This window comes from Cebus imitator, unplaced genomic scaffold (genome assembly GCF_001604975.1).
Source record: "Cebus imitator isolate Cc_AM_T3 unplaced genomic scaffold, Cebus_imitator-1.0 Scaffold117, whole genome shotgun sequence".
Lineage (NCBI taxonomy): Eukaryota > Metazoa > Chordata > Mammalia > Primates > Cebidae > Cebus > Cebus imitator.
In genome coordinates this window covers 5,943,702-5,959,180 of record NW_016107432.1, presented here as the reverse complement: position 1 = coordinate 5,959,180, position 15,479 = coordinate 5,943,702, and the positions used below count along the sequence as shown (strand labels likewise).

Below are 15,479 nucleotides of genomic sequence, written 5' to 3'. Positions count from 1 at the left end.
TGATGTCCCATCTGTGCTGGGATGGGTCTCCCAGACTTCTAGGCCCGATAGGGCCTGCTGCTCTTCTTCTGGGCTGGCTCCTCCTCTCCCACAGCGGGGCAGCTACAGGGCCCTCCCCTGAAAAGCCTTTTCCAGCCTGGAACAGCAGCTGTGGAGTCGTTTGGATGGACTCCTTAAGCCGCAGTCTCCGTGCTGAGTGGCGGTGCTGCCATCAGCAATAGCAGGCCCATCCCTTCCTCCTCCTGCCTCTCTGCCTTTAGTCCCCAAGGCAGCCACCCTGCAAAGACAGTTGCAGAGCGCCTCCTGTGCTCTGGGCTTGGCACCAGTGCCAGGCACATGGGATGGAGGTGACTGAGGCCCTGCCACAGGCCTCCACAGCTTTGGTGGCAGACGAGTGAGTGGAGGGGTCAGAGGGCCCCTGTGGGGGTGCGGCAGGGCCGTGCCCAGGACCTGGGTGGGCAGCGGGGCCTGTGGGGTCATCATGGGCAACCATCTAGTAGGGACACATTCAGTCAGTGGGTCTGTGGGAGCAGCTGGTACCCAGGCCTGAGGGGTGGGTGGGGAAGAGGATGTGGAGACACCCTGCCCTGACCACCCCCTGCAGGTAGCTCTGGGGTGGGGGCAGGTGGGCTGAGCTGGGTCACCTGGCAGGTGTGGCGCTTGCCCCCTCCCGGCCTCTCACAGGTGACCTCTTGGGGGATTTCAGGTCATGGCACACACACTTGTCAGCAGGTATCCCCCCCGACTCTTGGCCAAGCTAGAGGAGGGTGGGGACACCTCCCAGCAGGCAGAGGGAGAGCCTCTGGGGCTGCTCCTGGAGAGGGCGGGTGGTCTCGGGGGAAGAGGCAGGTACCGAGGCTGACAGCTTCGGGCCCGTGTTTCGAAGTCTGGTGCACAGCTGCCTTCCCATGGCCTATCCGGTGGCCGGGCACCACTGCCACCCCTTGCTGGCAGAATCTTTTGTGTGGCTACCCAGCAGGCCCAGGCTTGCCCAGCCAACAGGGACCACTATTGAGGCATCCAGAAACTCAGGCCAAGTGTACCTGTGTTCGTGGGTGGTGGCCCAGGCCTGCGACGGTTACTTAAGAGTTCAGGTGTGGCCTCTTGGAAAACAGCACCCCCTCACATCCCGTCCATCCAGGCCTGCCGTATCTCTTGCTCAAGAGGAGAATTAACACATGGGCCTCACATGAAATGCCAGCTTCCACCCCCGGACCCATGCGTGCAGCTCCCGGATGTGTGAGCCCCTCCTGTGCGTGGGCGCTGGGCCAGGTGCAAGGACACTGCAGGGTCATGGCCAGGGGCTCTCCTGGAGGGGGGACAGTGTCTTAGGGGGACCGCACAGCATGAGCAGAAGCCACAGGGGCACTTAACCCAGCTGGAAGCCCTGGAAGCCCCTGGAGGCTTTTTGCCGGGCAGGGGGCACTGAGGCGAGGTGGGGGCATTGGGGCAAGGTGGTGGCTGTTGTGACAGCTCTGGGACCTGCGTCTTCCCCGAGAATAAAAACACAGCACACATCATTTGGAGAACGCCGGTGGTTTACACAGCACTTGCATAGCCAGACTCTCCTGGGTGCCCTTCTGGGCCCCTAAGATGGGCTTTCTGGTCCTAGCAGACTCTTCAGGGGAAGGGGCTCTAGGACTTGTGTGAATTGTATCAACATCCTCACAAGGCAGGTATGATCATCCCCATTGTACAGATTAGAAAACTGAGGCTCGGACAGCTGGAGGGCCGTGCTCACTGTCTTGTCTTTGCCCTTGCTCTTCACACCCCCGTGGCCACCCCAGGCTCCTCCGGCTTTTCCTGGGGGCTTCTGCCTGGCACGTTTTGCTCTCCTGATTTTGAGCACACCCCAAGACTTTCCTTCTTTTCATTGCCAGGGCAGCTGAGGGTCTGGGCTACAAGGAGAGAGAGGGACCCTGCGGCAGCTAAGACATGGTGGGGGAGGGGGACTGCTCTGAAGCCCAGCAGCCTGTGGAGAATGTGGCCAAAGCCCCATACCTGTCCCCAGTAATGTACAGAGACACGCGCCTCTTGCACACACCCTTGGAAGCTACCCCCAGGGACTCCAGGTTGAGAATTTCTGGCCTGAGTGAGACCCAGACTCCCACCCCCAGCTGTTGTTAAGAGGTAACAGCCCCAGTAGTGACTGGACCTCCACGCCTCCATCTGTCCCTGCCTCTGCTCACCCAGCCATGACCGCAGCCGTGCTCACAGACAGGCGTCCATCCAGCAGAAGGTAAAGGGGCCCCAAAGCTATGGCCAGATTCTCACGGGACCATCAGCAATATCACAGCCTTGGAGATGAAGGGGCAGCCTTGGCTACGTGGGGAAGCGGGTCACACGAGTTTGTTCCAGTCTAGTAAAGATGCTTTCGCAGGCAAAGCCGTGCAGCACAGTTAAGAGAGAGGCCTTCGGGGTCAGGAATGCCTGGCTTTGAACTTCAGCTCTGCTCCTTCTCAGCCTCCCTCCTTGGAGCCTCAGTTTCTCATTTGTGAAATGGGGACAGGGGAAGCACCCACCTCTTGGGGATCCTGTGGGATACAGGAGCCTCCTGGGCCTCACTAGCAGGCTCTGGCGGCCACGGTCATGCATGTTCCCCGGTGTGGAGGGGCGTCTCTTCCCATACGTGCTTCTGACAGTGGTCCACGGCATTGCACAGCTTGGCAGCCTCCTGGCTCCTGCACCAGAAGCTCGGGCCCAAGGCACACTGGTCAGTGCCCAGAATTGGGGTCCTGGGGCCGTGGCAGGCCCCCACCTTTTTGCACACGGCCACAGGGTCCATCATGTCCATGAGACTCTCAATGAGCACGGGCTCGTACTGGGTGACGAAGTGCTTGCACTGGATCATGTAGGGTAGCGGCAGGAGGCTGCAGCCGCCCTTGAAGGCCATCAGGATGTCGCGCTTGGTGCTCTTGCTCTCTAGGTTGTTGGAGGACACCGTGAGCAGCCTCTTACACCCGTTGCAGAAGCTGCCTTGGTTCTCTGCGTCCCACTCTGGGGATGGCACGACTACATGGGCTTCATGGACTGCCCGCGCCCGCCTCTGGTTGCCACACAGCCGGATGAACTTGCACACCTTCTCTGGGGTGATTTTGGCCACAAGCTGCACCAAAGGGGGGCTGTAGGTGTCCACCAAGATGACACACTCCTTCCTGATGGAGGCGGGCATTACTGTGCACACGCGCTCCAGGGCGTGGGTGATCATGAGCTCAGAGCTGTTGGACATGAGCCAGCTGTCCAGCTTCTGCACCACGCTCATGCACACCTCACAGGTCACGCCGGCCTGCATGTGCATCTCACTCTGTTTCCTCGGCAACCCTAGTTCCAGCGAGGGGACCCTGTCCACAGCCACTACTTGAGTCAAGCGGGCAGGAGCCACTAGCTCCTCACAGAATCCCCCCTTCTCGCAGACCTCCCTCGGCGGGAGCAGCCTCAGTGCTTGCTCAGCAGGGACAAAAAACTGGTGGAGGTAGTTCCTGCAGAGGACAGCCAGGCCAGGCCCCACGGACTCACACTGCTCCTCCAAGTTCAAGTCAGCCAAGGTCACGTTGGCCCGGACAGCATCCTGGAGTCGGGAGACCTGCCGTACACAGTCTTGGCACAGAGCTCCTTCAGGCATCTGCGGAGGGTGGAAGCTAAGGGGCCCATCGGCCATGAACGGAGCCATAGCCTTGGAGGTGTCCTCTTTGGAGAGCAGCCCCCGGGTGGCCAGGTGCCTCTGCAGCGGCTCACAGAGGCTGAGCGCGGTGCACACCTGTGCTGGGGCGCTGTCCGGGGCCCCGCGGAGCATGCTCAGGACGGCTAGACGGTGGGTGTCCACCATCCAAATGCATCTGGCTGAAGACTCCTGGCTGGGAAGCCACTCACATGCCTTCATCACCAAAGTCAGCTTGTCAGACTCCGTGGCGTCAGGGTTCAGCCCGTTGCCTGCGGCGGCTGCTATGTCCTGGCATAGGTCACAGGGCAGAGATTTCATGGTGGGCTTGTTCCATACGGCCCCTTGGCAGTATGCCACGGCCCCACACCTGGCAGCTGCCTGCAGATCCTGACACCATACCGCCGAGCCCTTGGCACACCCCTGGGGGCCTGAGGTGGGGCTGGCCATGGCGGCCCCCAGGAGGCTGGGCAGGAGGAGCAGGGCACACAGCATGCTGCCCCAGGGACTCTCTGGCTCCAGAGCACCCAGCAGCGGCTGCTGCTATAAACCCGGCTCTCCTGCCTGGCCCAGGGGGAGGCGCAGACAGGCAGCCCCACCTCCTGGCCACTCCTGCTGCCTGACTCACACCCTGCGCCTTGGGGTTCCCGGCCTGTTCGGCTTCGCTCTTACAGTGCCAGGAACACCATCCCTCCCCTCTTCTCCCTTGTATAAGATAAACTCTTACCAGCTTTCTGAGCCTAGCTGATATGTGAATGAAGCTCGGCTCTTAGGCCCTTTCCCCAGGAAGCCTTCCTGGCATTCCCCCCCCCCCCCCCCCCCCCCCCCCCCCCCCCCTCCCCCACCTACGGCCCCCACCCTCCCCTGGCTGCAGTAACTCCTGGGGTTCCCTTCCCCAAAGCTCGCTGTCCTCTCCTGACTTGTTTGTGTGGCCTGGGTCCTCTCCTGGAGTGTGAGACCCCAGAGGAGTCCCTGCCCCCATTCTGGGAAACACAGAAAGGCTTCCTCTGCTTCATTTGCCAGACGATTGAATGAACCCAGTGACTGGCCACCCCCTGGATGCTGCTGTTTTCTAACTGGGCCTCGGGATCATGTGCCCGGCTGGGGTTCCACCCTTGGCTGTAGCACCCACTGGTGATGCCTTTCAGGGATTTTGTCTTGTTGAGCTTCGGGTCTTCATCTGCGAAGTGTGGGAACCGTGGACCTCACCACTACGCCGCCATAGCCACTCGCAAACCCAGCTCCTGAGCCCAGCCAGCTTCTTCGTTCTGGAAATGTCAATCAAAGGCTGGGTGTGGCTGGTCCATAGTAAGCATGCATTCCATGTTTGTTGAAGGTACACACACAAAAGGCGTTTGTTTTCACTTCTGTGTCATCTGTTATCTTTTTCTTCTTCCTTCGTTTTAAAAAGTTCTTGGGCAAGAGAGTCCGCTGGGTGAGCACACACAGGCACCGTGATTCGGGTCCTGTTCATTGAATGGAGAATTCTAGAGTCAGCCTCGCCTCTGGCCTAATTGCCACACAGCCAAGGAGTGGGCAGGCCAGAGGCTTGTTGGCAGGGGGCTCCCATGGCCCTGCATGTGGGTGTCCTCAGCTCAGCTTCCTGGGCCTGGGTGCTCGCTAGGAACATGCTTCCCAGTTATGTGGGTCAGTCAGCCTGCCCTGAAATTGCAACAGCCACACATGAGGAATGTAATAGGGCAGAGCGTGTCCCATCAGCCCTCCTGCTGGGGGTAGGGATCACGAAGAGAAGATGGAAAAGGGGGTTTGCTGAGTTCTTGCAGTGACTTCCGAGGACTCTGGTTGCCGGGGACTAGTGGAGGGGACAGTCTTAGGGAACAGGTGAGCCTGGGCGTGCTCAGCTGCAGGGTGGCAGCTGGCCAGCACCTCCAGGTCATACCCCAGGTGGGGCTGGAGACATGGGTGTCCTTATCTAGACTTGGCTCCGGCAAGTGCGTGCTGATGCATTTCTGCAGGTTCGTGATGTGCCTGCCATTCATTCAGTCCCTCGCCTCTGGAGTCAGACATTTCCGGGGCACCCACTTGCATCCTACCAGGACTTTGGGCACCAGGCTGAAGCAAACAGAAGGCCCTGCCCCTCAGTGTGAACAGGGCTGCATGCCAGACTTCCTGCGCGTCCCTCAAGACCCCGCCCCCACGGCGATGCCTTGATCTCTTGCACTGAGGGGCTGTGACCCAGGAGGCCAGAATGTCCTCCTCATGCTCACATCCCTGGAGCCTAGCACAACGCCCCACAAGGACGTGCCAGCATTGTCTTTGTAAGTTGGTCCGTGCTGCTGTGTTTAGTGGTAGAGCCGACATTCTCATTTCTGGGTGGAATTCCACTGGGCAGGTGGAATGCACCACTGGGTCCTGGGCGTATATGAATTAGGTCAGTACACCACGATGTATTTATCTACTCTACCGCTGATGGGCCTTTGGGCCGATTCCACTTTGGAGCTAGTAGGAGTGGCGGTGCCCCGAAGGCTCCCGTGTGTGCCTCGGGATGCACACGTCTTCTCTGTAGGGTTTTAAGGAGGAGTGGTGCTGATGGTGCATGCGTAGTGTGTGTGTGGAGCAGATTCTGCTGGATATCTGCTCCAAAGTGGTTGTGCCCGTTCCCACTCCCCTCAGCAGCATTTGAGGAATTCCGATTGCTCCATGTCTGTTTTGTTTCGGGGGGTGGGGTGTTTTGCGACACCAACGACGGATTCTTACAGACGCCAACTGGGTGCCCTATAATTCATTTCAGTTCTGACTCCAACAACCTGGAGTTAGCTCAGGCCCCACAGGTTAAGGGCTCAGCCCTTACTTTAGACACTAATGATCACAAGTCCAAGGTCGCCGCCCACACTTCTGACGAAGTGGTTCTAAACCGGGGGTGCTGTGACCCCATCCTCAGGCTTGACAATTCCCTGGGTTGGCTCACAGAACAGGAGGCCCTTTGCTTACCTTTCTTATTTATCCTGAAAGCTATGACTCAGGAACTCACGCACAAGGCGAGGACTAGGGGCCAGGGTGCCCAGCTCCCACGCCCTCTGAGGGTGCCACCCTCCCCACGCCTCAACCCGGAAGCTCATCAAACCTCATTGTCAAAGAGTTTCTCTAGAATTTAATCTCCAGCACCCACCACCCCTTCCCAGAGACCAGGGGGTGGGGCCGGAAGTTCCAGTCCTCGAATGGCTTGGCCTTTCTGGTGACCAGCCCCAGCAGAGACCAACTACGGGCCCCACCCTAGGTCACCTCATTAGCATAAATTCATGTGTGATCAGAGGGGCTCGTTATGAATAACAAAATACACTTCAGTCACTCAGCAAATTCCAAGGGTTGGAGCTCCATGCCAGAAAGTGGGACAAAACCAAACATATTTCTTTTTATACCGTGGGGGGTGATGTTGGATCAGAGGATGTTTGCACGAATGGTGCAAGGCACTCCGAGCACCTTTGCCCAGCACACCTGCCCACTTGCTTCCAGGTTCTCTCTGCCCCTCCCTCCTTTCCTCTCACCTGTCTGTCCGCCTACCTAGCCACCTACCTGTCTGTCCACACACACGTACGCATTTGCACATAATTTCTTCATAACCTTGGAGCGCAGGTGGAGACAGACATTGTGTCTCTTTACCCCACTTACTTCGTGCCTATTTCCTGAGGACCAGGATATTCTCTCATAACCACAGTGCATTTACGGAAATAAAGAATTGTAGTGTGGATACGATACTAGAATTTAGCTCACAGCCCAGCTCAGCTTCACCAGCAGCCCCAGTGCTGCCCCATGTGGCACTGATTTCCCAGGTCAAGCCCCAGTCCAGGCTCACACGATGCAATTCCTGGTCGTGGCGCCTCAGTGGCCTTCCAGCGGGAGCTGATGGTAGACTTGTGTTGTCTTTTGTGGCACGGGGGAACTGGCTGGTTATTTTGTAGAATGCCCCTCCGTGCAGGTCTGGCTGGGCTTTCCTCATGACCAGGCCCAGGTCATGTATCGTATGGAGAGGCATTGATGATTTATCATACCATCGGTTACCAAGCTCAGACCCAGGTCGTGCATCGTATGGGGAGGCATTGTTGATTTATCAGCATTCATGATCCTTTATCACTAGGATGAGATCTGCCAGTTCCCTTCTCTGTAAAGTTATTTCCCTCTTGTAATTAATAAGCAACATTTAGAAGGGTGTTTTGAGACTGTGTAACTATCTAGTTCCGCATCAAATGTTTACACACCTATTTGAGCACCTGCCCGGCATTTTCTAGCTCTGTCTTCCTCCCATATTGATTAGTTTGTATTCTGTGAATAAAAAAGCTTTATCTTCTCCCCTTCCTCTCTCCTTCCTTCTGTTCCCTTCTCCTCCCTCCCGCCTCTTTTCCCTTCCTTCCTCTTTCCTTTTTTCTTTTTTAAAAGAAAGACTCAGGAATTTTAACTCTAATTATTTTTTACTTTCTTATGTTTAAAAAAATTTTGTTTAATAGACTAAAACCCAACACAGCTGCCCCACCTGCTTCGAGGTTCTCACCACCCCTCCCTCCTTTCCTCTCACCTGTGTGTCCAGCTACATCGCCACCTACCCATCTGTCCACAGACGTATATATTTGCTCCTACTCTTTTCATATCATTGTTTTTGATGCTTAAATTGTCCCAGATGTGATCTGTGGGAGCCCCCTTGGGCGTCGTTCAGCACTTCTGTACTTCCCGGCACAGGACATGTTCCAGGCTCATCTTTTGCATTCCTCGAACCAGCCCTGGAATCAATCTGTTCTCCAGGGAACATGGTATTTAGAAACCAAGATCTGGATAGGAATGTGCCTACTGCTCCTGTGCTGTCATGCTTTTTAGGCCCTCTGAGTGACACCCAGCCTCTTCCTGACACGGGGTGAAAGAGGAAGGAGGGAGGGACGGTGTACACAGATAGAAATACAGAAACATTCACAGACATGGAAATAATGTATACAGATATATGATACACACACACACTTATGTGTGTATTTGTAACATATTCATCATTCATTCATCCATCCATTTTCACAAGACCACGACTTCACACTGATACCTCCAACACTCAGGGCAGTGTAACTCCCCTGCCCAACAGTGAGCGGCTTGGCTCCCATGATCTGTAACCTGTTTACCTACTACTGAACCCCAGAATGTACCAAAGCCGTTTTATAAACACCAATCCACACTGCTGTGAAATGCAAACCCTGCTAACTAGTGCACTCTCTTGCTGTACATTTCTCTTTATTCTGTTGAGATAAATTTCACATACATCTAAATGCACACATCTTCACACACCTGCAGAATGAACACCCCAATCAAGGGGCAGAATAGTCCCACGTGCTCCCTCCCAGTTACTTGTCAATGAGAGCAAACACTTTTCTGATTTTGTTCCCACTACAGATTAATTTTGCCTGTTCTTGAACCTCATGTTTTTGGCATGGAAACAGGAGGGGAAAGGATGTCCCCCATGTCTGCCTCTCCCACTTGCTGTGACGAGATCCACGCATGCTGTTCTCACGGCTGTAGGCTGTCCCTTCCCCTTGCTGGGAGTGCCTCATCCTGTGGTTTTCCCACATCTGTTTATCCACTGTGGGCTGGCATGGGGTGGTTTCCAGTTTGGGGTTATCAGTTTGGGGTTATTCAAACATGGCTGCTCTGAACATCTTGGTGATGTCAGATGGTGTGCAGAACGTGAGTTTCTGTAGGGTGTGCACCTGTGGGGCAGGTGGGTGTGTGCTGAGCTGATCCCCCAGGACTTCTCCAAAGTGGCCACGCCAGCTGCCATCGCCCACCCATGTTGCCAGTGCTGGTTGCTCCACATGGCTCTGATTTCACCCCTTCAGAAAATGCAGGGAATGGTATCACAGATGTTCATCCTCCACCCACACTTTAACAAATGCTACCATTGGCTGTTTTTTTGTTTGTTTGTTTGTTCGTTTTTTTGGCAAACCCCATTTATTTCAAAAAGCTACATGAAAAGTATTCACATTTTCTCCCCAAGTAAAGACGAGCCTGGCCACAATGGAGTTAGGGAGGATGAGAGGAGGCCACCTTGTGGGTGGGACTCTGACCTGGAGCCTGGGGCTAGGGAGGAGGGAGCAAAGAGGGGGGCTCTTTCCCCAAATAATTATTCTGGGGAACAGAGCCTGCCTGTGGCTTGCTTCAAGGAGGGGTATCTTTCAGGGTGAATAAGGGAGACTTCGATGCCAACAGAGGGAGAGTGCCCTTACCTCCAGTTCCAAGGTTTTGGTCCTTTCACCCCCATTTCACCATTGGCCCTTGTGGCCCTGCGGTGCGGGAGGGAAGGGGTTGCCCTGTGTGCACAGCACCATGTGCTCCTGTTTCTCTCTCTGAATGGGGAGGGGCCAGGTGACAGGGCTGCCTCCTACTCCTGAAGCCCCGTGGGGCTTGCCCAGCCTTCTCCAAAAATTGGGGCCCAGACAGTGCCACCCTACCAGTCCACCATCCCCTCTGCCTGGCCACCAACTGCCACCACTTGCTCCCTGCCCACCCCCATGCTACTTCTGCTCTCGCTTTCCTCCCCAAGTCTCCTGGGCGACGCTCCTGTCCCTTGCCAGGGCCCACTTTCATTGCCTGGCCACATGGGGTCTGGAGGGTGGGAATTATGGGTCACTCATTTGACAAGCATTTTCCAAGCCCTGTTGTGAGCTGAGATGGGTGGGGACTGCTGGGTAGTAGGGGCTCAGTGGGGATGAAGAGTTGCTCTTTGGGCTGGGGAGACAGACCGTGAATGAGTGAACATGAAGTGACTGCTGAAATGGCAGGTGGAAGGGAGTTCCGTGAGTGAGAGAGGGGGAGGGGCAGGGGGTTCCATAGAGTAAGAGACAGTGGGAAGAAGGGGAGGGGCGGAAGGGATTCCTCTTCTCCCAGCCCAGGTCACCCCCCACCCCCTCCCCCAGCCCAGGTCACCCTCCACCCCCTCCCCCAGCCCAGGTCACCCTCCACCCCCTCCCCCAGCCCAGGTTGCCATCCACCTCCTCCTTCAGGTCCCCTCCTCTCAAGCAGGAGCCCACTGGCTCCCGGAGGGAGGGAAAGGTGGTGCTTGAGGGAGGTAGCCTTCACAGGTGAGTGCTGTGGTGAGGAAGACGGGGACCCCTCCTTCCTCCTGGGGCCTCTTCTGCTCCCGGCTGACCTGCTGCCCCTAGCTGGGACAGCCCCACCCCAGAGGTCAACCCTGAGGCCGTGGTTTCTGCCCTGTTTCATGATATCAACAAAGCAGACAGCAGCGCCCCCCGCCCAGGCCCAGCCCCAGCACGGGGCCCTTAGCAGGCACCCCAGAACTCCTGTGAGCAGTGCGGAGGTTCCTCAGGCTAATGAAACAAGGTGCCACAGATGGGGCGGGGGTGTGTTCTGGGGGTGTCTGACACCTGAAATCAGGGTGTCAGCAGGGCCGTGCTCCCTCCAAAGGCTGCTCAAGGCCCCTTCCTGCCTCCTCCCGGCTTCTGGCGGGGCCAGCAATCCCTACCGGGCCGGGTTTGCAGTGGCACTGGCCTAGTCTCTGCCTCTGTCGTGGCTTGCTTCTCTGTATGCCTGTGTCCAGATGTCCTTCCTGTGAGAATACCAGTGATTGGATTAGGGCCCACCCGAATTGAATATGATCTCAGCTCAACTAATGTCATCTGCAAAGACCCTGTCTCCAAATTAGGTCACATCACAGGTACCAGGGGTTAGGACTTGAACGTATCTTTTTTGGGGAGGAGGGGGCACAATTCAACCCTCAACTGATGGATTCTGGGCACCGGTGTCCTTGACCCTAAACTCGACTGTGGTTCAGATCCAGCCTTGGCTGTGAGAAGCCAGGAGGGGACCCCTGTGGTGCAGAGCGTCTGGGGTTAGGGCGGGCGGGCACCTGGTGTTGGTGGGCTCCCCAGTCTGGCTGCGGTCTGTAAAGCCCTCTGAGCACACGGCCAGGATGGCAGGATTGGAACCTCATCTCCCTGGGCCACACAGGCCTGAGACACAGGGAGCTTTAGGAGCCAGAACTCCAGTTCCTTAGACCCTACAACCTGAAGCCTTGAGAGGCACCAAAACTTCCAGCCACAGTGGCCCCAACTCCAGGCACTTAGAAACCCTGTCATAAAGCTTAGCCTTCTCATAAGGCGCGGAGACCTAGGCTCTGTGGCATCAGGACCGGAGACCACAGAGGCTCAGGTGTGGATGCTCGGGACTTTGGGGCCTTGAGCCCACACCTCCAGAGTCAGAGACCTTCTTTCCAGGGTCCCAGTACCTTGGTGTTGGGGGCACAAATACAGAGTGCTGAGCTGGGTAAGCGTCTCCCATGCGCCCACACCATGGGCAGCCTGGCTTCCTCCCTCCTGAGTCTGCAGCTCCTCCGGAGGCATCGGAAGCCAGCAGGTGGTGTCCCGCAGGGTCTTCCCCAGTGTGGGCAGGTGTGCCTGCCTCCGCTTCCCCCACCTGGCTGCAGCTGCTGGCCGACCTGAACACAACAGGCCACACGCACCCACCTGCCCCCAAAAGCCCCTTGAGCAAGCGGGAGTGCCTCACCCACAGGTAAACGGGCTGTCTCATCCCCACGGGTGAAGGTTGAGGGCTCATGAAGCGGGCAGAATCCCTCCTTCCCTGTTAGAGGAGGGAAATAAGCAGATCCTAAAAGCAAACGCTTGGACCATGTTTATTTGGCTTTACGTTCATACACGTATTCAGCAATTGTTCACTAAGAGCCTACTACGTGCTGAGTATCAGTCTAGGTGCTGGGAATACTTGAGTTACCAAAACAGACAGAAATACGAACTCCTGGAACTTATATTCCGGTGGAGGAAGCAGAAATTAAACAACGTGTATAATAAGAGTTACCACACGGAGGAAAGAGATGAGTGAGGGAGAGACAGTGCAGAGCTTGTAAGGGGACGGGGGACGGGGCCGTGTGTGTTCAGGGAATGCCTCTGTGATTCAACAGAACATTTGAGTGTAAGCTTGGAGGAGCTGTGAGAGTCACGTTGGTGTCCTGGTCTGCAAAAAGCAGTGAGGCCAGCCTGTGCAAAGGTCCTGTGGCAGGTGGGTGCAGGAAGAACAGGGGCCAGGAGACTTAAGCCGAGTGATGGGGTGGGAGCAGAAGGTACCACGGTCAGAGGGACCATGTGGGTGGACTCTGGCTGTTCCTGAAAGGGCAGTGGGGAGCCATGGCGGGGTTTTGGAGGGCTGCCGTGATCCCACGGTGCTTCTAGAAGGATCGAGCTGGGGCAAGGCTGGAGGCAGGGAATGTGCTGAGGAGGAGTCAGGAGTGCCTGTGGTGGTCCAGAGGAGGGGTGGCTCAGGTGGTGACAGTAGGTGACAGGCTGCAGATTCAGCATCTGCTTGAAGTTAGATCCAGTAAACAGGATTTGCTGGTGGTTTGAATGTGGCATGTGTGAGAAAGAGAAGGGTCAGGGACACACCAAACGTTTGGCCTGGGCCACTCGGACGATGAGCCGGAGGAGGGACCCAGGCAGGCAGACCTGCTGGCCTGTAGTTGCAACACCAGGTGCCCAAGGCAGTGTAGGGAGGGACCCGGGACTGGGCCATCACTGCGGGTGACCAGAGGGAGGGGTCAGGGGAGGCCTAGGCTCGTGAGATGGGCTGGCTCTCTCTTCTTCCAGGAGGTCAGGTCTGGGTTGGGACAGGCCGATGGGGACCTTAGCACTGACATGGTGAGGGTGAGGGCTGTGGGACATGCCTGCAGAGGTGCCCTTGGGACAGATGCTTGGGACTTGGCAATGAGGACAAGACCTGAGGAGAAAAGTACAGAAGTCACAGTCTCTGGCTGGTGTTTGAGGTCCTGAGGTTGGGGACATCCTGGGGGAAATCCAGAGGAAAGGAGCCCGGGATGACGGGGTAGAACTGGGTCTGGAGGGGCTGCTGGGTTCGCAGCCCAAGCTGTGGGAGGGGGTCCTTGGAGGAGCACGAGGCCTGCTGCCAGGGAGGGATTTGGGCGACATGGAATCACAGGTGCCCTCTATGTGTGAGAAGTCCTGGGGCACAGCAGCGGGTCCGTGGATGGAGAGGGACTGGGGAAGAAGCGTCAGTGCTGGACCCCTTGGCCTCTGTTCAGGAGTAGAAGGCGGAACAGGGTGGAACAGAGCCAGGACGGAGGCTATAGGGAGGCTGGAGGAGGGAGACAAGGGCCGAAATGTTTCTCTGAGCTGCATTGCTCAGGATGCTGTGGCCCTGGGCCAGTCACTAAGCCATCAGGCTGACCTTTCCTCAGGGTCATAGTGGACCCAACCCTCCTGAGTTGCTGGGAGCTGGATACGTACGTCAGGAAACACAGGACCCCAGAGGGGCCCAGGGACAGCAGCTGCTTCTCCTGGTTGGAGCTGTCATCCCTGGGCCACAGGCAGTGTCTCCACTGAGAACAGAGGGGCGGGGGACAGGTGCCCACCTGCCCAGCCCCACCCTCGCACCTGCAGTTCCTCAGGCAGAGCCAAATGCCCAGCTGCTTTCTCTCCTTTTTCTTTTCTTTCTCTTTTCTGCCTTCTCCCCTCCTCTATTCCTTTCCTTTCATTTCTTCCCCCCTCCTTCCTTCCTCCCCATCTTCCCTTCCTTTCCCTTCCCTTTTGGTTGAGCTTAAAGCCAATGAAAGAGCGGCAGACTGGGGGTTGGGGGCATGGGGAGAAAGGAAGGAGGTGGGGGGAGGGGAGAAAAGAACCTTATTCCTCAGCAGAGCTGAGCATCAGTAAGCCTCTGATGTCACGCAGTGAGTTGGAGGGACACAGGCCCTCGGCCCCACGCCCCACCCACCCCAGGAACTGTGGGTGGCCTTCCGCATCCCCCATGGCACCTCGAAGCGGCATCTGCAGCATCAGGCTGGAGGTGGCTTCACTAGGGCTTAGGGCTTCAGTACATGAATTTTCAGGGACACAATTCTACCCACAGGGTCATCACTGAGTATTTGTGAGTATTGGGGGTACATGCTGGGGTGCGATAGGATGATGCCAATCAACTCAGATGCCCGGCACACTGCTGAGGGGCTGCCCCTGCAGCTGGCCTATCCTGAGCCCTCAGGAGGGACTGAGCCTGCTCCTCTGTCCCCAGCGTGACCCTGAGCAGCCCTGTTGGGGTGCTGGGGGGTGGGATCCAGGCCTGGAGTCGGGGCATGAGCACAGGGGCCATGACTCTTTGAGCCCCTGTTCCTGGCACACAAGGGGTGTACCCTAGCATGAGTGCCAGCCATGCCAGGCATCGCTTAGCGGCGGCCACCAGGAGCAATTCTTCGTGCAGTGTCGTGGGGAAGCCCCAAGATGTGGAGATCAGGGTTCCCTCAGCTTCAGCAGGGCTGGCTCTGAGCCCGACTCACCTCTCCATCCCCCGTGAGCTGAGATACATCTGACACTGGCCCTCCTGGCACAGAGGAGCTCAGAGAAGCCGTGTCACTGTTGCTGACAAGTACTTCTCTCAGCTATAGGAGCAGGTCCCAGAAGGACCCCGAGTGCTGAGTTCTGGGGGCCAGAAGTCCTAGATGAAGGTGTGGGCAGGGTTGATTCCTTCTGAGGCTGTGAAAGTGGCTGCATCCTCCTTGTAACTCCCTGGAAGGAGGTTACCGGGTGGCTGAGGGGAAGGGTGCTTAGGCCCGGGAACAGAGAGGAGGTCAGCCATCCTGGCGTCCCCTGCCTGGGTGAGCTGACTTCTGCCTTCGTGCCTTGCCCTGTGTGTAAAGAGAGGATCGTACGAGTGCCTATCAGTTAAAAGTCAGAACAAGGGGCCGGGCGCGGTGGCTCAAGCCTGTAATCCCAGCACTTTGGGAGGCCGAGGCAGGTGGATCACGAGGTCAAGAGATCGAGACCGTCCTGGTCAACATGGTGAAACCCCGTCTCTACTA

General features: G+C 57.0%; 2 protein-coding genes across 8 annotated transcripts in view; one reads left to right on the top strand and one right to left on the bottom strand.

Annotated features, from left to right (window-relative positions):
- SORCS2 (sortilin related VPS10 domain containing receptor 2) overlaps positions 1-15,479 on the top strand; it is a 561,689-nt gene that overhangs the window by 239,762 nt on the left and 306,448 nt on the right. The gene's annotated exons all lie outside the window — the stretch shown is intronic.
- PSAPL1 (prosaposin like 1) lies at positions 1,521-4,230 on the bottom strand. Its single transcript, XM_017539095.2, has one exon. It carries the CDS (start codon positions 4,151-4,153, stop codon positions 2,588-2,590), a length of 1,566 nt encoding a protein of 521 aa, XP_017394584.1. The 5' UTR covers positions 4,154-4,230; the 3' UTR covers positions 1,521-2,587.

Coding starts and splice junctions, on each gene's coding strand:
- PSAPL1 (XM_017539095.2), bottom strand. CDS start 4,153: ATGCTGTGTGCCCTGCTCCTCCTGCCCAGCCTCCTGGGGGCCGCCATG.